General features: G+C 43.8%; 2 protein-coding genes across 3 annotated transcripts in view; both read right to left on the bottom strand.

The window, feature by feature from the left end:
* The window catches only part of stat5a (signal transducer and activator of transcription 5a), a 70,825-nt gene extending 49,953 nt beyond the window's left edge, over positions 1 to 20,872 (bottom strand). The window contains exon 1 of the mRNA XM_062533005.1: positions 20,759 to 20,872. The gene's annotated coding sequence lies outside the window, so the exon portion shown is untranslated. The remainder of the gene's footprint in view (positions 1 to 20,758) is intronic.
* A 4,571-nt stretch (positions 20,873 to 25,443) lies between these two features.
* Positions 25,444 to 27,445, bottom strand: part of stat3 (signal transducer and activator of transcription 3 (acute-phase response factor)) — a 38,700-nt gene continuing 36,698 nt past the window's right edge. For both annotated transcript variants that reach the window (XM_062533003.1, XM_062533002.1), the window contains one exon: positions 25,444 to 27,351. In XM_062533003.1, the coding sequence (XP_062388987.1) occupies positions 27,314 to 27,351 (38 nt within the window). In that variant the 3' untranslated portion in view covers positions 25,444 to 27,313. The remainder of the gene's footprint in view (positions 27,352 to 27,445) is intronic.

The raw sequence follows: 27,445 nt of genomic DNA on the forward strand, positions 1-27,445 counted from the left end.
CACGCACGCACGCACGCACACACACACTTACACACTTACAGCGGCACCTGCTTGGTTTCCACCCACAGCTCTCTCCCCCAGCTGCCCTGCCTGTTTACATGTCAACCAAAGCCACCAGGGCTGCCATAACCACGTTCCGGCAAGTTCCGTGACCTTTCTCCGCCTCTATGATGATGACAGCCCCCAAAAGACCACCCCCCCCCCCACACACACACACACACACACACACCAAAACCCAAGGCAAACAAGGGCCTACACCACTCAGTCCCACAGTTAACAAGTTAGCATGTGTAATTGCTGTGTGCTCATGAAGCAAGGACTGGGATATGGTCTAAGAGCTTACCATGTGCTGCATGTCTTAGGCAAGGGTGATAACATATGGCCTAATTCAGTGTTGGGCTGTCAGGACTATTGATAGCAGACAAGAAAGTAGTCCAGGGAAGCCCTTATCCTCTCTCTCTCTCACACACACAAACACACACACACACACACACACACACACACACACACACACACACACACACACACACACAGATACGACACCCCCAACACATACACACACACAGACTGAAAGAGCTGTAAATACCAAGATCAGAAAGGTCATAAATAAAACAGGGTAAGTACTTTTAAATTTCAACCAACCACAAACTTTCCATTCTATACACATAGTAAAAGAAGCTTAGGCAAAAGAGCTTCCACAAATATACACACACATTTTATGTGTGTGTGTGTGTGTGTGTGTGTGTGTGTGTGTGTGTGTGTGTTTATATGTTTGTGTGAGAGTGAGAGAGCGAGCAAGAGAGAGAAAGAGAGAGAGAGAGGGTGCTTGTATCTCTCTCTCTCTCCATATTGACACTACAATAATCACCTTAGCAGGCAGCCCCTCAAGAGCTGTACACTTTAACCTTTGGAGGCTGGGACATGCCAGGGTCAGATATCCACAGCTTTGCACGCTGCCACACACACACACACACACACACACTCTACCCATACACATGCACACAAGCATGCATGCACATTTGCACACATACATGTGCGACACACAGATCTTAAAGGTCAGCTCTAAGACTGGGGGCACATCTCTCTACACAGGGACTCCCTCCGCTGTATAGAAACCCAACAAAGACTTGCAAAGGTCACTCAGGGGCTGCTCGCTGCTTCGAAAGCTCGCCGCCGAACTTCACCTCCACAATGCACCTCCCCTAACCTCTCACTTAGGACTTTAAGAACTTTCTGCGGATTCCAATAAATCCTGGAGCCGACTGGCTCCTAATCTGGATCTTGTCTGTTAAGAAGTAATGAGTGACCCTGTGCAAAGCATCAGACCGCTGACGGGATCCGGCGGCTGTTTTGGTCGGCCTTGACGCAACAGTGAACAAAGTGGACCTTATCGTTGTCTCCCAGTGACTGAAGGATATTGTCGGTCACTGTGCTCCTCTGGAATGATTCAGTGATGGGGCGGACGTTAGATGTCAAGGTTCATACACCTCTAACCCTTTGGAATCCAGCTTAGTAGTATCTGCACTATAAGCAAAAACCTGATGCCCCACTTAAAACTGCTCTAAACTTAAACATCTGTTCCCTTTTTCAAGTCTCTTAGATGGACTTTAGAATATACTGTAGGCTATTGATCTGAATATGTGTGGATTTTGACACTACAGTTTTTGCCCAATTTCTTCTCAGAAAAGAAGCCTCCATGAAAATCTCTCTGGGGATGCTGGACTTTCAATGGAACAGGTTGCAGCAGGTTGTTTCTTTCTACCTCCCTGATAATGAGCGTATCATGTTCTCATTAAACACACAGAGCTACTACACAGAAGCACAGACCGGACCTGAAGACAGAGACCGGGGCGGAAGCTGTTCCTTGCCCATTAATAGAACATAGCTTGGTTGCTTGTGAATGAAAAGATAGGCCTATTGTTTCATGTCTTACTCTGAGTACCAAAAGTCCACCAACATTTTTAAAAGCAGAATCCATTTAGTGCCTTCAAAACACAACACTTTTATGGGAACACTGTATACAACACTGAGCAAAGCATACCTCTGAAATGACATTGTTCTAGATATTGGCAGTAAGTTATTCAGGCTATGGGAGTGTAGTATAGTCCTACAAACTACTTTTTGATATCGCATAGCTTGGTTCTTAAAAGTGTTCTATGTCAATACAGATTTAACCTTGAAGATTCTCAACTGGTAACCTTTTCAAACATCCTTAAAGTGCTCGACATGATTTGTTCTTAATGTTTCCTCATTAATTCAAGCATGCTGGCATTCATCCGCCCATGGGAATAACGTTGTTCTAGGAAAGCACCAGTGCACACAGGACTGTCTCCAGAACAGTACCGTCTGTACTCTGTAATCAAAACTAGTCTTTAGATGCTTTCTATGAAACACTGCCGGGTGAAACATATTTGTTATTCTTTGACTTCATATCAAACTTTCAACAGACACAATGTCCATACTTTCCTTGGAAATTAACAAAATCTACTTTCGTGGAATTGGCTAAAGCATGACTAGCTATCACACTGTATCGGAGGTGGTGGATCCACTCATGGGTTGTGAAATGTTTATAAATGCTACTGACTGCACAGTCCTGCGTGAACGCAAAAAAAATGACATAGCATCACACAGAAATGAGTCAGAACAGTAGTGCCACACAAGTGGACTATGTCACTAAACAGCCATACTACACAAAATGAATGATGCTATTAGCATGTGTCAATGATCATTTGCACACTTACCAGAAAAGAAGCCTGAGCAGGCGATTTGTACTGTCTGGAAATTCACTTAGGAAACTGGGCCTATGCTATGCCTTTGCTCCCAGCACAATAGCACTATTTAAGCTTTTATATGTGAGATACAGTATGAGGCTGAATACTGGTGTTTACTGTCAAATGTTTCAGTTTTGATGTAACGCCTTCGGAAGTGACACCACCCTACCACATCAAACAACAGACAGACATTAGGAATCCACCCAGTGCTGATCTCAGCTGTTTCCCTGCTCGTCCCGCACGCATGCAGGTCTGATGCCGGTCACAACTCCAGCAATTATGCAAGAGCCTCTTACTGGTGCAGAGTGCAAAGGGAAGCCCAATAAAGTAGGCCTCTGCTGGATTCTCTGGTTTGCCCAGGAAAACATTGCATTGTGCTTTAGTTCTAATGTCTGTATTGACTCCACGGTTGGATCAGGATCGGTGATTAGATGATTTATTGTAGATGGTAAAACATGAAGAACAAAACACATGCTGAGTCTCGAACAGTAAAACTGACTGAACTGAGTCTAACAGTCGTGGGTTGCTATTAGAAGCGGGCTGCTGAGAGTCCAGACAGAAGATGCTCCTTGATCGATCTCAAAGTCAGAACCTGAGATTGAATTTCCCCGTGGAGATCAATAAAGTATCAATCTATCTATCTATCTATCTATCTATCTATATATCTATCTATCTATCTATCTATCTATCTATTTATCTTAAGCCTGTTCTACTAAAACATAAAAACGTAAATCATGCCAACGTGGCAGGTACCAACTATTGCAAAACTGGTGATGTCCAAATGGAAAAACACTACTGACCCTGGACCAGCACAACAAGATGATATCTCATTCAGCTTATGTTATGGCTGAGGCCTCGGAGATGTCTCCAACCAAATACAGTATGACCCTTGATGGCACATCTTACGTGCTTGTGACATAGGCCTAAGCCTCCCTGACTTGAGTCCACACCTGGTCAGCTTTTGGCAGGTTGTGTACAGTGGTATGGACCTCTCCCGATTATGTGCTACACACAGGAGTAACATGGGAACACATCAGAATACAGTGAGAATACCCCAGAATTCTACACCTCTAAAAAAGAATATGTAACATAACTATCCATCAATGACACAACCTGTGATGTATCCGTGAGGTACAACAGGCTTAGTTCATTTGTTCCATGAGTAGGATGCAGGGATTGTGTGTGTGTGTGTGTGTGTGTGTGTGTGTGTTTGAATATACACACACATGGATGTAAGACGATCTGAAGAGACTTATGGGGACTGAAGACTGGGCTGCTGGTCGGATGTCTGATAATGTTGGGCCGGTCAATGAGCATCTATAGCTCCAAACAGTGCGATGTGTGCAACACCAACAGACCTCCACTGGCTTGTCTGCAACCGATGCAACAGAAATGATAGCTTTGCCTTGGGAGCAGCCTCTCTGACTCACAGCCTTACTGTATCACCAAACATCTCTGGAATTCCACATCAAGGTGATCAGCACTTTTTCACTCTAATGCCTGACATTTTAAGGACAAGAAGGGCCCGAGGTGCACTGCTCAGTGTTCATTGAGTATTTAAAAGGTTTGACGATGATATTGACTCACTCAAGGCCTTTTGCATCTTTTAACACATCTGCTAGGCTACCCTCCAAGACAACAAGGACATACTACTATTACACCAGACTAGAACAGTATGCACGTCTTTAGATGTTACTTTGAGTTACATTGTCATTACACTACATTTTTGTTTAAGATTTACCAGTATTCCCTGAATGTATACTTTGTGTTCTATCTGCATAGTGCATTATTAATGTGAATGTATTTGTATAATTCATACAATGTTTCTGAAATGTTAGCTGTAGCACACACTTGCTCTCTGATGTAGGCTATATGGATTACGTACAGGCAACACAAGGCTTAGCGCCCATGTGTTGATTTAAGCAGCAGTCCAGTTGAGTGTGTGTTTGTGTATGGTTCAGAGGAAGGTGAAGGATGATAGAGAGACGGAAACTAAGAGGAAGGAAAACAAAGGATAAAGGAGAAGAAACTCAAAAATAGTGAACTCCTGTGAATTAATTTCATCCAGCCTAGGCTAGAATACAGTACATTGATTTGTGCTTGTGTTACAAGCTATCACCACATGCATTAAATAGGAAAAAACAATGGACTAACAATGGACTTTTTGTACTAATTCACTGATAAAATGTAATTCAATTATTAAAGCATGTCCTGCAACAAGACTGCAAGAGCTATAAAGCCAATAAGGAGTAGCCACTCTCCTTTCTCTTTTCTTGCTACCCCCTCAGTCCTCCAGCACAAGGAGTGTTGAGGGCTGTGGAGACCCCATCACTGAGAATTGACCCTCACCGTCCTTTTGTATCAGTAAAACAACTCTGACACAAGCCTACACTACACTATGGATGCCATGAAATTTGAGCTCAGTTTGGATCGATGTGACAACTTGCGTACTTGCTAAGTCAACTCAGGCTCATTCCCCCGGCTCACTGTCTAAGTAATAGACTAGTCCATATCTCAGTGAGTTCATGATATACTTTACAATGCTCAATTATTCATGCTTTCATGCTCTCTCTATCCTCCTCTCTCTTTGCCATCTCAATCTCCCTCCATCTCTGTAGGTCTCTGTCTTTTCTTTCTGTCATTCCATGTTAGCGCTGAGGTTAATATTTCATTGTGTCCCTTGCTTGCTGGAACAGGATGGGAGCGGAGCCATACTGGAGAAGATGAAAGATGCATGAGGACAGAGCACTGGTGGCCTGCAGGGGCCGTGGACGAGGTCATCCTGCAACGGAGAGCGGGGCCAGCGCAGAGATGGCCAGTGGCAACGACCAGCATGACCCAATCAATACACCCTCTACACAACACAACACGAGAGTGCCGTTGTCTGGACAACGGTCAGGAATCAACAACAGCCAACAGATTCCCCGACAAAATCACACATTTTCAAAAGCTGACAAGTAGAGACACGAAGTCTAGGGGGACTAGACTAGCGGACATTTGGAGAGAGCGACAGAGAACGAAAGGGAGAAGCAGCAACAGGGAAGCTATTAGACATTAGTCACATTAATGCGCAAGGGGAAGAGAGAATAAGGAAGCTACACAAACTAAGATATGAAGCCAAGGACCAAATGAGACAGTAGACACTGAGACAGTGAAAGTCAGACGAGGATAGAGCATAGTGAGAAGGGGAAGGAGAAATACTCAAGAATAGATAGAGAGAAGGGGAGAGATAGAGAAATATCTCCAGATATACCAGTTAGTGACGCCCTGGCAACCATCCCTATTACCCTAGCAACGCCCTAGCAACCATCTTATTTACCCTAGCAACAACCTCTATTTTTTCCTAACCATTACTTTTTATTTTTGTTATTTCAATTTCTATGTGTAAGCTTTGGCAACACAATTATTTTGTCGTTCCAATATAGCTAATTTGAATTTGAATTTGAATCAGAGAGAGAAAGAAAGTGGGAGAGAGATATAAAGAGAGAGAGAAAGGGAGAGATAGAACAAGAAAGGGAGAGAGAGAGAAAGGAAAAGGGAGAAAGAGAGAGTGATAAAGGGAGAGATAGAGAGATAGAGAGAGAGAAAGAGAGAGAAAGAAAGGTAAACATGAGAATGAGTGAGAAAAAATGAGAGAGAGATTCCACTGGGTGAGTGGCCAAGTGCCCTGTTGGCTGGCACTGTACTCGATGATGTCGGGCACCATGCCACACTCGACCCGGCCCCGACCCCTCCACCCCTCCCCTGGCTTAATGTACCGTAAGGTCGCGACCCCGGCACCATATGAGGCACATGCCCACTGCCAGCGAGCAGTGTTAAGGGGAGGAGAGATGATGAGAGGAAAGTGGTGCAGCACTGACTAGGGTATAATTTTTCACCACTTAGCTGAGAAATGTATCAAAACTTAATAGCCACTCAGTTAAAACATCCCGTGTGCACTGCCTCAGTGCTTAGCTTCTGGGCGAACAAGTCAGACATACATGCCTTACTTTATAATAACAACTATGAGAATTCAGACAGGGGGAAAGAGAAGATAGGAGAAGAGAAGGGAAGAGAATGAAAGAGAAGAGAAGAAAAGAGAAGACAGGAGAGGACAAGAGAAGAGAAGAAAAGAGAAGACAGAAGAGGACAAGAAAAGAGAAGAAAAGAGAAGGGAAGATCATTTTTCTCGAGTGACAGCAGTCCCAGCCCAGACTAACGGCACTCAGCATCAGCATGCCTGCTGTGATGAACATGGCCGCTGGCCAGAAGCATCTCAATTAGACCACAGCCTCTGCTTTAAGACAGCCAAGCTCAGGATGGCCTCAAACATACTGTACCTGCACACACAAACACACGGCTTGCGGTGTTGAGCATATACAGTACATGTGTGCATATACCTACAGTATGTGTCTGTGTGTGTGTGTGTTGGTTGAAAATTATTTGAATAAAGGCTGGTTGAAACCTCTCAATCTGTTATTTTTTTTTATCTCTCCCTCTCTTTCCATCCATCCTTCTCTCCCTCCATGCCCTCCTCTGTCCATAAGCCCCTCAAAAGAACCCTCTCAGGCTGACTGGACTTAGTGGAACAGGAATGAACCCAGTCAAGCCCAGATAGAACAAGTGCTCTACCTGCGAGGCAGATCAATCACACCATGGATAAAATAGCCAGCTACTGACGTTTACAGCCTGCTACTGACGTTTAAAAACCTGCTTATTCGAAATATAATGACACAGCTACCATAGTATCCAATCGATGGAGTCGGATTATGCAACTGAAACGGCCGATCTGTGTACTGACGACTGGCATTGCATCACCTGTAGAGCCTCTGAGAAGCTCGCGGTCAGTACCAGTGTGGGCTTTAGTCAGAGGAGAGAAAGCCACCAGTGGCGTGTCTGCCCTGCCAGTAACCCTCCCAGGACAGGGCTGAAGGTTAGGATCAGGGTTGGAGTAAGGGTTTTAAGATCTTAGTCCCCTCATGACCCAGTTTAACTTGGACTGTTATAGCCCAAAGAGAAAGTAGTGTGTGAGAGAGACACAGTGTGAGAGAGTGAGTGGAAGTTTACATTGGACACGCTCTGCTTGTATGGAAGATCTATCTTTTAAAAAGCTAATCTTTTACAACTCTTTTACAACTTGATGATTTTACGACTTGCTTTAAACTGGCATATCTGCCAAATCAAACATTTGATTGTTTCTGTATGTGAATGTGTGCTTGTGCAAGCTGTAGGCCTACTTACACAGCTATTTGGTTAATCTTTACCAACATCATAGACCTTTAAATTTACAAGCCACAGTTCTATACAAGCATTCAAGTTGTTACATATGATGATTTATTCAAAAATACTACAGGATCAATACATCCCCACCATGGCCATTATAGATTATTGTGTGAGAGGTCAGAATTTGTAGCAAGCTATTTATTTACCAGGCAATAATACAACATCAACAACTGATACAGCATGATATTACTGAAGCCTAGAGAATAGTTTGCCAATGCCTCAGAAAATAGATTTAAATGCCTTTAAATATCACTTCTAATATTACATGAAATTCTCCCTTTCCTTTGATAGTGCTTCTGAGAAACCTTTAAAAGCCTTTAATCATTCCTTCTAATTTCCCTGTGAAAATAGGTCTCATCTATCTTGGACAGATCTTGCTCTCATCTCCTTGTGCAAGGCCACATCCCAAATACAGTATTCCACACCTCTCTCTCTCTCTCTCTCTCTCTCTCTCTCTCTCTCTCTCTCTCTCTCTGTACTCAGTGCCCTATCTCATGATAGGTTGCCATTTGCTTGCCTTTTTCGCCGCCAGTAACAGATATCGTCTGTCTGCTTTGCGTTAAGAGATAAAAACTAACAAAAATAAAAAAAATAAAAGCGCGGCTCGGCTCAGCTGATGTGAGCGCCGGCCGGTGCGTCTCTGCTGGGCCGCGGAGATGAGAGAGGGAGATCAGAGGCGGTGGAATCCTTTGCTCTAGGTGTGTCTCAGCGGGGGGGATGTAGCGGGCCCCCGCGCCGCCCTGATTACACAGCTGCGCTGATCCGCGGGGCCCGGGGTGGAGTCCGCAGCACGCCGCTTCAGAGGCGCCGGCGGCCCGTGTGGGGCGAGGTCTGGGATCAGGCCAGAGATGAGCAGGGCTGTGGATTTGGACCGCTGCGCCGCCTCTCACGCCGCTAGTTCTGTGGTTTGTTTATCCAACCTTTTGTTTTTATTTTGTTGGGTTTGTGCGCTTGGATTACACTGGTGTTTGGGATCACAGGTGTCTTAAAATGAGTTCTGAACTCACTGACTCGGATTATGGGTATTGTTCAACACCACTGATTCCAAATCCAGGCTCTTGTAACTTAGTTTGTGAGCAAACTTTCACAGATTTGCCGGATTTGGGTCCAATCACTCCAGCCTTCAGCCGAACACCAGGCTTGGTACATAATGTTTGGTTTTTCCCTTCCTGTAATAAATCACCGTGAGCAGGTGGGCAGAGGTAGCCACTGATGCGCCAGGCTCTCACTCATTCTCTTCCCATCACCTCTTCCCTCTCCACCTCCGCCCTTATCTCTTGTGATAGATTGGGCTGCTCCACATCGCACCATATTTCAATAGTGCCCCATAGATCATCTGCCAGCGGAGCAGTGTTAGCTGAGAGGGATTTCACTGGTCCCAGGTCAGACACGGAGACTCATCACCCTTTGCCGCTCCAGACCATGCTGGTCCACTAACTGTAATTCATTGCTTTATATCACCAGAGAGGGGCACATGTGCACGAAAACAATGCACGTGGCCATTATGTGCATAAACAATCACTCTATTTCTTCCTGCGCATGTGCTTTTCTCTTCCTATCACTCACTCTTTCCTCTTTCTCTCTCTCTCTCTCTCTCTCGGTTTAACCACATCTTCCTCTCTTCTCCGTGTAGAGTGCTGAGTGTAAATGGACCTTTCCTGCTATCAATAAGCCTGTGAAAAGCTGGAGCATGCCAGACTCCCTTCCCGGCCTGACTGGAGTTAGCAGCGCGGGAATTAACAGCCAGCCCCTGCCAGCATCCTCCAGTGATTTATCTCCTTCACGCCACAAGGGAGGATGAGGAAGGGGGGGGGGGGCATGCGGAAGAGAGACACATAGAGAGAGAGGGACAGAGAGAGAAAGAGAGGAAGATGTGGTTTGAGGAAGTTAGAGATGCAATGAACTTAACTGTCTAGAATATTTATAGATACTACGGACAGTTAAGCAGTTTTGCTGTCAAGCTAAAAAAGTTAAAAGCCATAACAAGAAATGAGAAAGCAAAATAAAATGATAAATAACTTAAAGTGTGCAATGAAGTAAACCCATTCAGGGATCTAAAACAGTCTCACCTGGAAGATCATAGATTTACATGGAATAACCCTTCATCTGAAGGTAACTCATTCACCTGTGAAATCACTAAGCTTGTCACTCCCACGGCCTCTTTTGGCGTATGGGATTATGCAATACTATAGGTCATATGGCTCACCACAAGACACCAGTCGCTCGGTCGAACTGCGTGTGACTCTAGGTACTTCCCTCAAACTCCCCCAGCAAGGAGAGCTGTAGCGTCAGACTGAGCACATGTACTCTTTTCATATTGACCTTATCCAACCTAGACATGTAAACTTACAATGACATAAACTGTTACACATGTTCTCAAGAAGAGTGAGCAAACATCGTTTAGGGCCTAGTCAGGAACCGAGCACTTGGAGCCGCCCTAATCTGTCATTTGAACCAGGCTTCAAAATTCTACTTTTTCATTTCCTATGTAAATCCCACTTTGCGGTTCCAAAATTAAACTAATAGTCCCACTAAACAAAAAACGTAATCAAGTCCATAGCACAATGCACTAAAGAGTCTTTGAAAAACCAATCCAGGAAGCAGAATAAGGCCGCTGCTAATGAATTCCTATTCCACACTGGATGACAATGAAAATGTGATTGCGTGCTTCATGGTATATACCATGCAAAAAGACAAACAAACAACAACAAAAAAAGCACAATCACAAAACAATTTCAATATTCTCCCACATTCTCTTGCTGGAAACACTCATTGGTAGAACACAAAGAATATTAAGCTACAGCTACTGATGCAGTTACTGTAGATCAATGATATATACAGTATTCTAATGTGGCAGTTGTAACAATATGAACTTGCTGGATATGGGCGTTAACTGTTATTCTTGGTTCTTCTTGGGTACTATTCTCTGTTTCCCCATGAGTATGGGCCACATGAACACCTTTACCTCCACTGGTGATGTTCTGGCTGTCACAGGTCGGCTTTGTGCATCTAAGATGTGAGGATCAGAGGACCCAGAATGCTTTGCTCTGGGTGGTTCTCAGCAGGAGGGATGTTCCCAGACCGCTTTGCTTCTCCCACCCTGACCACATAGCTACTGCCTTCAGAAAGACACAACCCTAATTAACTGACATTGAGACCTGGTGCAGTCTGATAGAAACACCAAAGATCTTCAGGTCACCATGTCTAGAATCAAGAAACGTCAGTGTGTTTAGAGCAATTCACTGAAGATGGTGAGTTATAAATTAAAGAGTCTCAATGTTTAACAGTGGTCGAATTGAACTAAAATACAATATTTTCAAGGCAGTGACTAATAGTTTATTTATTCTGATATTGTTTTATATTAAAACCCATATAAAATTATGATTCTCTATCAAGTCATATCAGAACATGTAGGACCTGGTTCATTCCAGGCTGATGTAATGTGCAGTGCTCTATTGTCTCTGCCAAGACAGCTGGGGTGCTGGGCTCTTAGTCAAACGTTCCAGTGAGAATATCTGCTGTTGTGAGAAACTCCGGGAGGTCAGACATAAAACACAAACATGCTGTGTTTATCTACTCTGTTTCTTTTAAATTGGCCACTATAAGGGCATCGCTCGCATAAGAAATGCACCTTTCTTCACAGATGTTTCAGCAACTCAACATCACAACATTCCAGTGTGTTCTACAAACACAAGATTATTCAATTAGGCTTCCCATGACAGCAGGAGCTGGATCCCTCTGGTTGAAGAAGTCACACAGAAGTAACACTACTGTAATATCCAGGTAGTGGAGGACACCAGGCACACAAAAGATCACAGTCAAGACCCAAAAGACTTCAGTGACACACAGCTCTCAACATTTAGGTCAATAGAGATTAACTTGGATTAAAGAGGGTGAGCTGTTGGAGTTTACTTGGCTTAGCATATAAGACAAAAAAATCCCCTAACAATATAGGCACAAACACAGACATGCTTGGGACAAAAACCTACCCCTTGTTTCCAACTACGATATGTCTGACATCCTCAATACCATGCTCGTCCCATATGCTCCCAAAACCATCCCACTGTGGCCAAACATGGCCCTCAATCCAGCATGGCCCAACATCTCTCTCACACCACCTGAGCAGACAAACACATTCTAAATCACCTCTCCAAATAATATAAACTCAGCAACTGAGTTGTTCAAAGTTGAGACTGTCCATAAAGAAATGCCTTTCCTGACTTTGAACAACAGAGGGCAAATTAGATGCAAATGCCATATACCACAACAGTAGTGAAACTGAAACTAATCGCTGCTGTCACAGCTTCAGTTTACCATGCTACACCTCTCCACAAAGTTTTATGGAAATCTGGCCAGTATTGCTTACATGACCCTATACATAGACAGAAGGACAAACAGACCTCATGATTTCTTGCAAGAGTACAGTTACACTGCATGGCATAAAACAAAATACAGAATAATAACAAGTATAATAATTAATAATTTAATTATAATTGTGACTAGTCAAATGCTTGTACACATTACAAGGAAGTTGGTGGATGCCCATCCAATATATAAATAATGAAGAGGCACTTGATACATTTTTAATTGAATTGTTTTATTCAGTACTTCAGGACTACTACAGTATGTGGGCTACCACAGGAAATTCATGTTAAAGTGCAAGAATACACAGATGCACAACCCTTCCCTACAAACAGAGGAGGGCAGTTAGGCTAAGAAGGAAAATCTGGGGTTTCCACTAAATATTTTTAGCCTCTGAGATGGATGAGGAGGGTAGGGTGGCCCACACAAGCCCACCCTCCTGCTGGCCACCCGCTCCTCGACCCTGGGGCGGGGAGTCGGCTTTCATCTCAAGAGCTGGGATGAGCCACGGAGGTCAACGAATGACAAATAATGAGAAAATTGGACATGCATTCTTCCAGTGTTTACGATCCCTTTATTATGGCCCCATGCAAATAAATGTTGGAAACTGGGAAGCCAACATCTTTGCTGAGAGCGCATGGTTAAAGAGATTCTACTTTCTGAAATTTGAATGAGAAGGGAATGCTATTCTGTGCATGACCTAGTTCTTGGAGAACAGAATGTGTGTTTTTAATGCACTTAATTAATGACATTTAGATGCACTGGGAAGTCAGATGATGACTAATGATCCAACATTGAAGAGGGAGGTACAGAATTGTGGGTCGCTGGGCAGACTATGCTAAGACAGTAAGCTTAAACTAAAGAGAGCTGACTGGAAAAAAAACATTTGTTGGAGGGTTAAAAATAGTATTGTTTATCTCATTAGCCACCATATTCGCTAATTTATGTTTAAGTACATATGAGGCAATTACACTAATTTGACATATAAATGATCATACATCACATTCCACTAGGAAGAAAGGTCACAGACCTTAATGTCTCAATGAGGCACACACACAGAGCCATGGTTACATAAGGTCCCTGTAGTGCGTGGGGCTAAAGAGCATAATATCCACCCAATGGGTGTGGCCTGGGGCTAAAGCCTTGCTGTGGATGGCACTTGGAGCCGCCATGACACAAATTCCTGAGGGAGAACGCCCAAGCGCGTAAGTGACAGTGGCTCTAGTACAGCAAGTGATTGTGGTGGAGGTTAGCATGAGCTAAAAGTGAATGGCTAATATAGGCTAATGTACTGCACCCCCTCCTCTCCCCACCACCACCACACTACGTGACGACATGTCACACATGCATGTTCTGATTGGGTGATAATGTGTAGGTAAAACGAAGACATCATTTGTTATGGCTACAAAACCTAGCGGGTCAAAGACACAGCTTCCATGTCAGCTGTACAGTGTTGTACAGTTTTGTCCAGAGATTAAAATCTCTTACCTAAGCAAGAGCAATGCAAGCAAAGCCCAATCTCGAATTAACCAAGGCAGGGATGCACTTTAGACAACACCTTCATACCATATTAATTTAGCAGAGTGAGTGTAGACTACTGTATAAAAGCTAGCCCAGTACAGTAGGTTACGGTTATCAAATGTGCCTAGATAGCCGATGAGTAGGGCAGCTATAGAGAGCAGTGTCATGCTCTAGTGGCTGATGGGTATTTTTAACTCTAGTGACACAGACTAGGCTTGGCAGGGGTATTCCGGTCACTTGACAGGATTAACATTAGGGTGGCAGTAACAATAGGGAGGGGTGGCTGTGTGGCATGTGAAAACTATTTTTTATGACAAGGAGTCAGAGGAGCGAAGTTAAAGGAGCAATTCTGTTCACATGCATGCATTTACTGAAACTGTACGACAAAAAGCCAAAGCACTCACCCAGACCCCACTGAACCTTGCCTCACACAAGCATATACTTTACTTACATGGATATATCCAGATTTGCCACTAAATCAATCAGCTAAATCATTTATAACACATACACTCAGACACCTCTTTCACCCATTTCTCTTACTAGAACACTTCCCCACCCCCGCCCCATCCACTCACGAGAGAGAGAGAGAGAGAGATAGAGAGAGAGAGAGAGAGAGAGAGAGAGAGAGAGAGAGAGAGTCACAGCAACGGTCAAGATATTAATTCAGAGACAGCAGCATACTGAACCATTTAGATGACACAAGTTGCAGCACAGGCAAGCTTAAGATAAAACTCCAGGTAGATCCATGTGCAGATTGCAGAAGACTAATACAATTTTTCAATTGACTGTTGATGAGTATCCCGATTAACTGATTAGTTGAGAATGGTGACTAGAAAATGGTGAAAAATGCAGTGCTATGCAATGCTTGGGTTTCTCAAAACCCAAGATGACGTCCTCAAAAAATTTCTTATTTTGTCCACATCCCAAAGACATGAAGTCAACTCTCTGTAAAGGCTATTGAAATTGAATGGCTGAAATCAAGACTTTCTTACTTTAAAATATTACTTACTCAAACCAATGAATTGATTATCAAAGTAGTTGGTGAAAAGCAACTTTCCCACAACCCTGCCGATCATCTCCATTTGCTCCTGCAGAGTGTCTCCTCGCACCGCTTAAGTGTCACCTTTAGACCTGCTATAGATCACCAGCATGGGAGCTACAACTTAAGTGCTCACCTCATGCAACTTTAAACACTGAATGAGAAAGACACAGGCATCGAGTGGCAAAACAAACTTACTGGGAGTCCAGATATCGTTCAAACAGGCAGGTTAAGGAAATGAGTAAACCCAATTCAGATCAGCCATGGAGTGTTGAAACTATAGGATAGATCCCCATCCGCCTCCACTCCTCTTCTCTATATTTCCTCTCCTCCAGCCTTTCTCTCATTAGAAACTGTGCAGACGCTTGCTTGCTGACTCAGGTCTTCGTCACAGGCTTGCTTTGGGGGAGGTTGGCTTGAGGGAGGAGTGTGTGTGTGTGTGTGTGTGTGTGTGTGTGTGTGTGTGTGTGTGTGTGCTGCTTGATGTATGTCTTAGCCAAAGCTGAAGCTCACGCTCACACTCTCCTGGGCATGTCTGTGGACAACCCCAGAGCCCCAAGTCCAAGGACTCCAACTGGGGAGCCTGGTGCGATGGTGCACTGTTGGGAGGGGACAGCTGCCAAAACGATCCCGAACTCAGGCTTCCACTCGGCCTGGAGCGCTCAGACCCTGGGACACTCCTCCTATTTCTCCCTTCCTTCTTCATTTCCTTCCCCACCTCTGTAACCCTTTCACCTACCAACCAACTTAAGCCTGAAGTCGAACAGTCACTCAACTCCGAATTCCTCCCTCCATGCAGGCTGCCCTTGGCGCTTGGTGATTTGGCAGTTTGTGTCTTGTTGAATGTGGCCCAGCAGGGCCATAGCTTGAATACACTAACTTGCACAAAATAAGGGTGCTGTATCTGTAGGCAGCATTTGGTCTATTTTTTTTTCGGCTAGCCACCGATAGCTGTCTGGCTCCAGCCTTTGTTTTGGGAATTAGGTCAACAGCCCATCATGGCAGGAACCCCACACTGCAACTGAATCATCTGAGGCATCCATAAACCCCACCACCACCACCACCACAACACACTTACCATGGCCCTTTAACAACATCACACTGCTTAAGCAGATGCAATGAACAAACAGTGCCAAAGCAAATCTGATCATACAGTGTGGTGGGCTAAGCCCCCCTCTGCATCTGCTCAGTTGGGATGTCTTAAAAGGACTGTCAAATGCATTCTTTTGGTTTTGACTGTGTATGTTCATGTATATTACATTATCCCACTAAAAGGACAAAGACAAACAATTAATAATCACTTTGTGTGAGGTGTCCTTCACAGTCCATAAGTGCTGAATGGTTTATTTCTAAACGGTTCCATTGCATGATCAGGGTAGGGGGTCTGATTAGGGTAGGGGGTGTGACTTCAGGTGGAGCTGCCCTGTGTGCTCGGTCATGCACAGACAGCCATGGCCTCTGCATATGTTGGCACATAGATGATCTTTGCTTATGGAGACAAGGTCAAATGTTCTATTTGTTGCATGAAAGCAAACAGCTAGTAATCCTGGCACCAAGGCCACGTTTTCCTGGTCAGCCAGTGTTTGCACACAAATAGAGCCAGAAGAACTGGACATTCAAGCCAGACCCACGGAGCTGTCCCCTCAAGGCTCCCTTTCTCATTAGAGCCCATTTCTCCTAATTCAACATTATCTTCCTGCGACTTGTTGTTAATATGTAATCTCACCTCTTGTGTCCTTCTCATGCTTATATGCTGTTCATGGTGTTCAAGAGTGCCAAAGATAAAGAGGAAAATACAGTGTCACATTGCAGAATTGTTGTCACAATTATCAGAGTGATACAGTGGCACAACATGTCACAATATTTAGCTATTTAAAGTGATTATTTTTGTTTTACTTTGATAGGCCTACATCTACTCTGAAACCATCAGGAATGGCAGAAGATGGCACAAAACCTTGCTTTTCTTTGGTGTCAAGGCTAATCTAAAATAAATAGTCAAGTCGAGTTCACTGTGCTAAGACAGTTGACTCCTTGTATATGTAACATTATATGTATTTTTATTTTTAAAAAGAATCACAATGTTGTGACCAAAATATGTTGATAGTATCATATCATATCATATATCATATCATATCATGTCGTCACCTCTGTGGCTATTCCCCCTCCTACCAGTGTCAGCAGCCCCAGGTAGCGCCTCTCCCCCCAGGCCACCCTGCACTTCCTCTGGGCTCCATAGGCACTCCTTCAGCCACAGCTCTGGGTGTCAGTGCACTGAGGCTGCTGCTGCTGCTGCTGCTCGGGGCAGGGAGATCTCTAGGCATGCTGCCACAGCTTCCTAACATGGTGCAGTTAGATAACCGTAAACTGCTCTTCAGCACACTGGGCTTTCCTCTCCTCTCCCCTGACCTTTCAGAACACACACACACACACACACACACACACACACTCACTCTCTCTCTCTCTCTCTCTCGTAGTGTGTCATGCTGTTTCACAAAGTCTTTGTCAGTAATTCTCTGTATGACCAGCTTCCACTTTACGTCCTCTCATATCGTTTCTCTTGACCTCTCACCACCACACACACTCAGTATCTCTCTCACACACACACACACCTGTAGAAACACAGACACACACACACAGAAAGAGGGAGAGAGAGTCACGCTCTCTCTATCTGTCTCTCTGCCTCCCTGTCCCTCTGTCAGGGGGTACAGGGTGTGCCAGCCAACTCAGATTGTATTCAGCGCATGCCAGCCCTGTCCCCGGTAACCCACCAGAATGAAAATCCAAAAGAGACATGAACTGTACAAACTTTGCCTTGGCACTCTGCGCCACCTCTCTCTCGCACACGCTCGCACACGCTCGCACATGCACGCACACACACGCACGCGCCGCGCACGCACACACACACACACACACACACACACACACACACACACACACACACACACACACACACACACACACACACACACACACACACACACACACACACACACACACACAGTAGCTTAATGATCCTCCATTGGAGCCAGCTGCCATCGTCATTGTGTGAACATGGTGTGTGTGTGTGTTTGTGTGTATATATATATTTTTGGCTATTTATTCAATGAGGTTTGGTTTGGAGTTGTAAGGTCTGAACGGCGTTGTGTGTCGTCTGTTATTTATTGATGCTGTGCTGGCTGAACGCATTCCCTTGATGTCTCACGGGATCCACCAATCAGGCGCTGGCTATGCATTCCTCACTCTCTGGAGCAGAGAGCACATCAGCAGTGGTGCAGGGGAGCCAAGAGAGCAGCAGCGCCAGCAGAGGAGCCCAAAGACTACAACACACACACACACACACACACTCTCTCTCTCTCTCTCTCTCTCTCTCTCTCCCCCTGTGTGTGTGTGTGTGTGTGTGTGTGTGTGTGTGTGTGTATGTGTGTGAGAGAAAAAGGGAGAGATAGATAGCCAGATCTCTTTCTAATGACAGAAATGCTTTTTTTTACAAAGAGATGATATAACTGAAAACGACTTGGTCAAATGTGACCTTACGGTAATCAGAGAGTAACAAACCTGACTGAGGGCAAGATGCACATAACAACAACACAGACAGAATGAGAGAAGATTGAGGACAGGACCACAACAAGGGGGTTTGGTTGGCATTTGTCAGCTTCTGATGTTTGTTGTGAGAAAATGTGTGTGTGTGTGTGTGTGTGTGTGTGTGTGTGTGTGTGTGTGTGTGTGTGTGTGTGTGTGTGTGTGTGTGTGTATGTGTCTGTCTGTCTGTGCTTTTGTTTGTCAGTCTGTGACACATCATCATCATATAATCTTGATTTGGGATTATGATCTACTTACTGTAGATCCAAACAACAATTCCCCCCTGCCGTATGGACAAGACCTTATTACTAGCAAAGAGCTTAAACTGGTTTCTTCAGCTCAGTCATGTCTCCATGCAGACTGTAAACAAGGTGGTTCAAATGTCACAAGTACATTACACAAACTGACTCACATTCCTTGAGACTAATATTTTACTTGAATGTACAGCAGCAAAAGCTTTCAAGGGTCATGTGTGCCTGGTTAGTTCCAACTTGACCCTTGAACCACAGAGAGCCACAGGGATTGGCAGTCAGAGAAACCACATTAGCAGAACTCTACTGCAATGTTTCTGCCAAAATCACATTAAGATTCACCAAATGTGAACAAAGGTGAACAAGTTCCAAACGCAGACACAGCCTAATGAAGAAAACACAGACAGTAGGCTACTGTAATTAAGGGATACACATAAATGAAACCAAATTGCTTATTCCTGACAATTTAGCCTATGCAGTAATGGAAAAAGCATTAAAAGCAGCTTATTTTGACCAGAATGTTATGGTCTTTCTATGCTCAAATACTAGAAGCCTATAGGCTACAAGCAACAAATAAATGTCCATCGAGATCTGTTTATTGTCAACACTGCGCTGTCAATGTCAACATCTTCAAGAGATTATTAAGCAGGGCAGAGAGAGATTATTACATTGGTCTAATGTGTTTCTTTTCTCAAATCAGACTTAGATCTGTCCCCCTTCATCTCGGTGGGGATTAAAAGAGACACAAGGCTTCTCTTTGTGCGTCTTTTAAAATTGCAATGGCACAAACAAACGTGAACCATGTGAGCAGAGTACAGTTAGCCTAAGTGCTGACAAACCATATAGCCTTCTGTTGCCGAAAGGACAAATGGAGGGGGACATAACTGGATTCAATTAATCAATAAATCATCGAGCAATGCAATAGTCCACATCAACTCATTCATTCGACAACCAACTGCAAAACCATTAGGCTACTACATAGTCCTTACTCATAAATAACATTAATGTGCGTATCATATTAATATGCATGAGCTGACATGTTACATATTACAGGCTGTTTTCCATGCATTCATTCAGTTTAATTTTTGACTAAGCGCTAGGCCCTACTTGAATGGAAGATTAGAACACAGTAGCCTAGGGCAAAAGAGTGCAAACTGTTAAACCCTTAGTGTTGTGTTCTCTGCTAGTTCATAGAGTGACCTTTAGGTAACTCAAGTGGCCATACGTCCGAGCCTGCGTTAGGAATGGGGTTTAAAGTAGTGCCAAATAGCAAGGTATTCCGTTCTGGTGGCGCCCCAGTTCCTCCGTCTTACAAATGTCCATTCAGACAATTCACGCGCCTGTCTGCCTACAATAACCCATGTCAGAACTCAGAACTAACGGTCCGCTATAAAGGAGTCACTACTTCATACTGAGGGGTGAATCAACTTCTATGGGTAGCCCAGTCAACCCATCTAACGCTACGTAGCCTACTTTGTGCATGGTCAGCCGTACAATAGGCTATCTGTTTGGGTATGCTGTACTTCACTTCAGCCTGTAACTCAGCGACAGGTTGAAACAGACGCATGCTACTATTTCATTCCTGAGTTACTCCATCTCGCGCACACTTGACAGCCGCTGCCGAGAGGGGGTTGGACTCGCAGCCTGTTGATCCGCTCGAAGCGGAGCTTGCGAAACACCGGTGTCAAAGTATACGCAAAACCTCAAGCCAGCAAATGTCACTAGGTCAATGTTATTGGTGTTTTTAAAATGAAATAAAACTAAATACTTTCTATATTATTTCACTTGTGAATATAAGTTACATACTTTGTATTGCCTGCGATCGACCGTTTAGATCTGTTGGACATGTCCTCATTGCACAGCACTGGACGCGAGTTTGTTTACAAAGCGCCGCGCTGAAATTATTTCCCACAAAAATAAAATGCAAACAGTTTGCAAAACAGAATAAAAGCTAATAGAAATGTAATTCCTACCTTGGCAGACTGGTTAACTCCGCTGTCTTGTCGCATAAACTACAGCAAAGCTCCAAGTACAAATACGTCCCAGAAAGACAGCCTCTATCCTCGTCTTTCTGCCAGCGGGCTACGTAGTTTTGCATTTGCTTCTTCTCTCGACCCGCTTGCCCCCTCCCTCTCTCTCTCCAACCGCCTACTTCCGGTGTCTTTTTTCGCATGTGCGCGTGTTTGTTTTTTTCTTTCCATTTACAGCCGCTAGTTGATCCAGTGATACAGTCCAACAATTCTGCCTATTTATACTATACACTGCCGATCTGAGATCTCACAACTCTATTCTCTTCACATATCCATTCATTAATATCTTCAAACATTTAACTAAAATGTGTGTTATAAAGTCGAGTTACATGGCCATTAATTGTAAAACGCATTAGGAAATAGACTAACCTACCACAGTATGGCAAAAATCTAATACATTAGGGCGTGAGATGACTGCATGAAGGATCTATATACTGCATATTAGTAGGCTAATTAAACAAATAACTTTCGCCCTATTGACCACTGGCATAGTCTGAGCATCAAAATGTTGATCTTATGGATTTATTTTATTTTTAATGGCAAGAGGTTCAATTTTTTTTTTTTGTAGGCTACTTATTTGTGGCTTCTACCGTATGAGACAGGCGGACAAAATGCAGCAGATGTTTGTAGGATAAGTGGAACATATGGCATTTCCTTGGAAAATTACCCCAATCTACCCCTTCTCACTGCTGTATCCCTCAATATTGCATCTAACTTAAATAGCGAGCCATGTTTTTTTTTTTTTTATGCATGCCACATATTCATGGAAAAATGTCAGCATGAGTGAGAACACAAGGTAATGAAGGTGAAACAGAATCAGAACATATTTTTTGCAATCATTGCCACTGATGTCAAGATGACCTCTAAAAGAATTTCAGAAGTAGCCCTATTCTCAAATAGGCATAACATTTGAACTGTTTTACTGTCATGCTAATGTACAACTTGCATATTATTTTTGCTGTAGGTTTGATAGAACTCACATGAACCACTTGGTGCAACGCCTCTGTGCTCCAACCTTAATCCTTATCTATTTTAACAAGTTATGTTATTATTTTGGTTCTAAAGTCTTTTATGTACATATATATATAATATAAATATATATATATATATATAATATAAACTTATTTAATATGAATAAGTTTAGTTGGATAACACTGTACTGAGGTTGGCAACTACACAGGGCCAGTGTTGGATTTAGGAAGCTCCCACCAAAACAAAGGCCCTGTGAGAGGTTACGAAGATCGGTTCCAGGACTTTGACAGGCAGTTGTGGAACCACATTGTAATTGGGTATTTCTTCAGTATTTCCTGAAGGCCTCACCAGTAGCATACACATGTCTAATACGCACGCACACACAAACACACAAACACACGCACACGCACAGTCAGTGTTTGCTTGATAACAAAAATCAACAGACATGCTATTCTCTCTCCCTCTCACCACTCTCATTGAGTGTGAGTGGAACTGGACAGCCTCAAGACTTCAGGCTGACTGGTTATAGTGGGCAAAATCCTCAGTTTGAATTATGGCGCACACTGCCAAGAACACAGCGACCTCTAGTGGTAGAAACATGTAAACACACTTGAAGCCAGAATGAGCATACATGCGATTTAATCATCCAAAAACAGAAGACTATATCCGTAATCTGGTGGGCTCATGTGGCTGTGTGTAGAGAACTCCATAAACACACACACACTGGAGTCATTATTATGCTTAGCTCCATCAAAGGTGGAAAACTGAGAACCTGGGTTCTCACAAGACTGCTTCTTGTGGCAAAAAGATGTGCAGAAGGAACTTGAGCGCTTTCTGCACTGCACCGTGAGAGTGTGAAAGGAAATGTGATAGAGATGACGGGCAGACCAGACAGAGAGATTGCAAGGAAGTGATGCCACACACACACACACACACACACACACACACAGAGAGAGAGAGAGAGAGAGAGAGAGAGAGAGGAAGCTGCACACTACTGAACCAGAAGCAGAACTCACTTTCATAACCACTCACTTCCCTTTCCACACTCAAAGTAAAATATGGGCTCTGCACCATGTCAGCAAGCCAGGGCAGGCCACAGAAAATCACACACACACACACACACACACACACACACACACACACACACACACACACACACACACACACACACACACACTCAATCAGGCCATCTGGCGATCTAGGGGTGTATTGATTGCTTGTTCTGATTGGTAGCTTGCCAGGCTGAAAAGATGGCTGCTGCCTTCAGATGAAAAGCTGAGTCAACAAATGCCACACGGGGAACACTTTTCATTCGTACACCTCCACAAAATCTTTCACACACGCATGCACGAGCACTCACTCACCCACCCACACACACACACACACACACACACACACACACACACACACACATACATATTCTCTTTTGTACTCTCACCACCTCATCTACACTTTCGTTGACCTTCCCCCCTCCGTATTCACACTCCTCCTATAAACACAGTACTCCCACAGCCATGCTTAAAATGCCTTTTACACTGCATTTCCTCAGAATGGACTGGATCTCTTCAGAATGTGTTTGGAATTTCCCAAACTATTTTGAATTGACACCAAAGTGGTCAGTATAACCAGACAATAAGAAATACTTCTGCTCAGCACATTCAAGACTACAAGGTACATCCAAAGTGCAAACCTGCAAAGAACGAAGGTGAAAGAGACATGCTGAAAACTTTGATTACAAACCACAACATGACATCTGGCTGCAAAAACCCAGAGCTAAAAATGAAACCCGTCACAAGACGATGATGCACATTTGCAGAGACAAAAGTGTTGCAACCTTTTGTTTGTATGGTCAGGTTATATGAGCCAGTAGGGAAACGAAGGTCACCGACCTTTGTAGTGTGCATTGGTTACAGTTTCAAGAAAACAGATTTTAGGAATGGTAAAATTGTGCACAGTTCAGTGTGTCTGATCAATTTAGAAGTCAACTTATTCAGGGGCAGATGTACAAATGCTAAGATGACGAGGTATACACAAACAGGCCGCAATGAGGTGAAAACGCAGACTTCCTGTCACTGGAGCTGTGTCAAATTGTGCTTTTCCATCTCATGCATATGGATTTATGGGAGTGTCAGGTGAGAGTGGGAGGTTTGTGTAAAAAGATGGGAGGAGAAGCGTAAAATGTGCCTAATTATGCATTCCTCTAGTCTGGCTATCACCATACTAAACTCAATCTTTTAAGATGCTTTATTTCTACTGCACGAGAGGCGTGCTCTCTCGGAGGAGGGGCGAGACTGTCGAGCTTTATTGGCATCGTTCAAATCATGACTCCATACGCTTGGATTCCCTCAACCAATCAGACCAACGATCCAGTGCATCTTTTGGATAAACTATAAACTGTGATTGTTCCCTGCCTGAACCTTTGGCTCCAGAGGAGATAGATGTGCAGGTTTCCAGCCTGAGCTGCCAGGCGAAATCCAAATTCGCCGGCAGGTCAGGCAGGGTTCACCCAGCCTAGTATTCCCCTGTAAGTACTAAAACTGCCCATGAAAGCGCATGTCTATTTTGTGCCTAATATTTCCGCCTTGTAAATGCAGGTGTTAAATGGGTTTGCTGGTAAATGTAGCCTATCTATAAGAGAATCTTTCAAAGACAACAGAATCGCTAATTAGGCCGCCAGTTTTGTGTCTTTGTACTACTTGCTAGATTTGATCAATCTTCCATAGCCTACGTGCACAAGTAAGCCTAGTTTGAGTAGAACTACTGCACTTCATTATCTTCCTGCTTGTTGACATTATTATTATTATTATTTCATGATCGCTAAACGTTTGATTCCTTTTAATGTTGTCATCAGTTTACTTCATTCAACTGCGCTTCTGATTGAAGCGTTGTTCAGTTGTTGACCTTCATTAATTGGATTAGGGGGCGGAGAGAGGGGCAAATCACCCAACGAATTTCAGGATTGGTAAATGGGTGGTAGGCCTACGCTGAAGTATCACAGCGTGCGCCTTCTCCGCCTTGGCCATTGCGCAGATAATGCTACGTTCACAAGTCTACGTACATCTGGCCCTCAGTTGCCAAAGTTACTGTAGAACATCTTTCCATCAGTGGTTGGAAAATACTAAGCTGCTCTATGGAATTAGATGGCAGATTACAGGATTGTAACACTCAAATGAAAAGACAACGTAATCTACTTGAGTTTATTGGCTAACACTAGACGCCTAAGGTACCTAAGGTTTAGCATGAGGAGGAGATAATCTCCGTAAATTAGGTGCTCACAATTATGCTTCCTCTTCTTAGAAAGCATTTAATTCTCATGTCTTTCACAGCCCGCCATTGCCCTGTTCCTCTTGTTTACCTTTTTCATATTTTTGTTTTGGTTCAGCAGACTGGCCAATACCACAACTATCAAAAATATCTAACTGCCATCGCTGTATTGGTGTTCTTTGTTCATTTCCCAGCCTTATAGGCATGGATTGTTTTTTTTGTTTTTTTTCTTTTAACTCCAATATCTTACGCAAGTTGTGCATTCTATACTGTATATACAGCAATTACAGTATACATGTTGCTGCAAAACATGCACTCACTGCCTTTTTTCCCCCATAGATATTTATCATGAAGGGGACAAAAGGAAAACAAAAAGCCACTATTCAACTACATGTGATACCTCATGTTTTTAATGGTCTGCAACGTAATTTACAGGGTTTGCAGAATGACACAAGCAGGATTTACCTTTAGGCCCTGTTGAAATAGACATTGTACAGATGTGTCATTGACCACAATACATTTTATAAAACCGTAAAACATATAATACAGCTCAGAAAAAAATGAATAAAACTCAAAAGCAGACATGATAAAGGTTAATGATGTGAGAGCGTACTGGCACCCTTTGGATGTCAGGGCTTTACAGTTCATAGGTAAATGTGTGGATGTGGCAGTTAGCGTGACCCTGGCTTCCACCATTTGGTAAATAACAAAGTGCCGAATCCAATTCTAATACAATTCCGCTCAGGTCATTAATGAGATATGAGGAGGGGGGGGGGGGGGGGCTTCCAAAATGTCAGGCCACGAACCTCAACGCAATCAATGTTCTTTTGCCTTCTCTGCCACCACCCTCACACCACCACCCCTTGTTGGCAACCTTTCTAGTAAAATGGCTGCCAAGGGATGATTGGCAGTGATGCGGCCTGATGCGGCGAGATTAGCCAGAGTAATGTCTGCCGTTGCCTAACGAAATGCGACGTGGAGCTGACCTTTATTCTGTGGCGTGCAAATCACGATGAATGACTTTGTCTGCCGCCTTTTTGGTTAGATTTTTTTTCTTCATTTATTTCTTTTTTAATTCCTCCCTTTTGGTCCATCTCTGTTTTGACAGAAATGGGCCCGCGGGCTGTTTGAAGCCAATCTGCATGTCCTCAGCGGAGCGGGGTCACGAGCGGCAGACCTGTGGGGCTCAGGAGGCTTGCAGGACGCCGGACCCTGGGGCACCGCGGGGTGGACGGGGGGGCCTGCCTACTTGCCTCATCTAAAGTGCCAGAGGCAAGAGAGGGAGAAGGAACCAAGGAGAAGAAGCAGTGTTCAAGGCAGTGCAGCTGCAGAGCCTGCCAACTCTTAGAAAGGACAGAGAGAGAGAGAGAGAGACAGAGAGAGAGAGAGAGAGAGAGAGACAGAGAGAGAGAGAGAGTTCCAAGGCCCTCACAGGAGCAGATGGAAGACGGAGAAGCAGAGATGCATAGAGCAGTATACACAGAGAGCTGGGTATGAGAAGAGCGATATAGAGAAATATACTATAAAACATTCAGGATTAATATAGGGATACAGTTTCCCTTGATATATATCTTTACACAGTGCTAGCTTACATTTCTTTTTGCTATAAGAAAAATATAATCATTTAAAAAAGGAGTTTAAGGTGACAGACAAACACTTGACAGGAAAACACAATTTCTTCCCAAGAAATTTCATTACAATGGCAAGAAGTTTTAGGAATATGTTAAGAATTCCAATTCAAAGACACAAATAAAATAAAAACAGTATTGTCATACCATTCTTTAAATTGCTGGGAGCCATGAGCTGCTAAGAGTAACCTCTAAAGCATTCTCTTTGAGCTAAGAGAATGACTTCAAACTGATGGAGCCAACATGGCTTCTTTGACACAAAATGGACGACTGAATCTACAAACTCTACAATCTAAAGACTAATGAAATCGGCAACTGGCTTTCCTCAAAAACATGAGTTAAGGCCAACGCACACTGGCAGCGTCTGGCGCGTGTCATGTGTGATGTCTACGTTAAGAAATCCGTTGTTTTTTAAGCCCACTGGCGACATCCGAAGTTTCGAAAACTGTTCTCTCTCTCGAGCGGCAAATCCATTGATGCGAATGTCACCGCCAGTGGGCGTTGGCCTTCACAGCACCCATCACAAGCTCAGTATGTACAGCCTACACTTCAATTAAAAAATTGAGCGGAAATCAAAAAGAACACATCTGGTGAAGTGATGTCATCTCGTCACCGTGGATAGTTCCTGCAGAGACTATGATGCCATATCCTCCATGTCCAGGGTGAGGGATTCTGGGGGGGAGGGCAAGGATGGCAGGCTTTAGCACAACAGAGGTTAAATAAATGTTTAATTTATTTAATTTAACGCAATCTGTGTGTGTGCGTG

This window comes from Sardina pilchardus, chromosome 3, assembly GCF_963854185.1.
Source record: "Sardina pilchardus chromosome 3, fSarPil1.1, whole genome shotgun sequence".
In the NCBI taxonomy this organism is placed as follows: Eukaryota; Metazoa; Chordata; class Actinopteri; order Clupeiformes; family Clupeidae; genus Sardina; species Sardina pilchardus.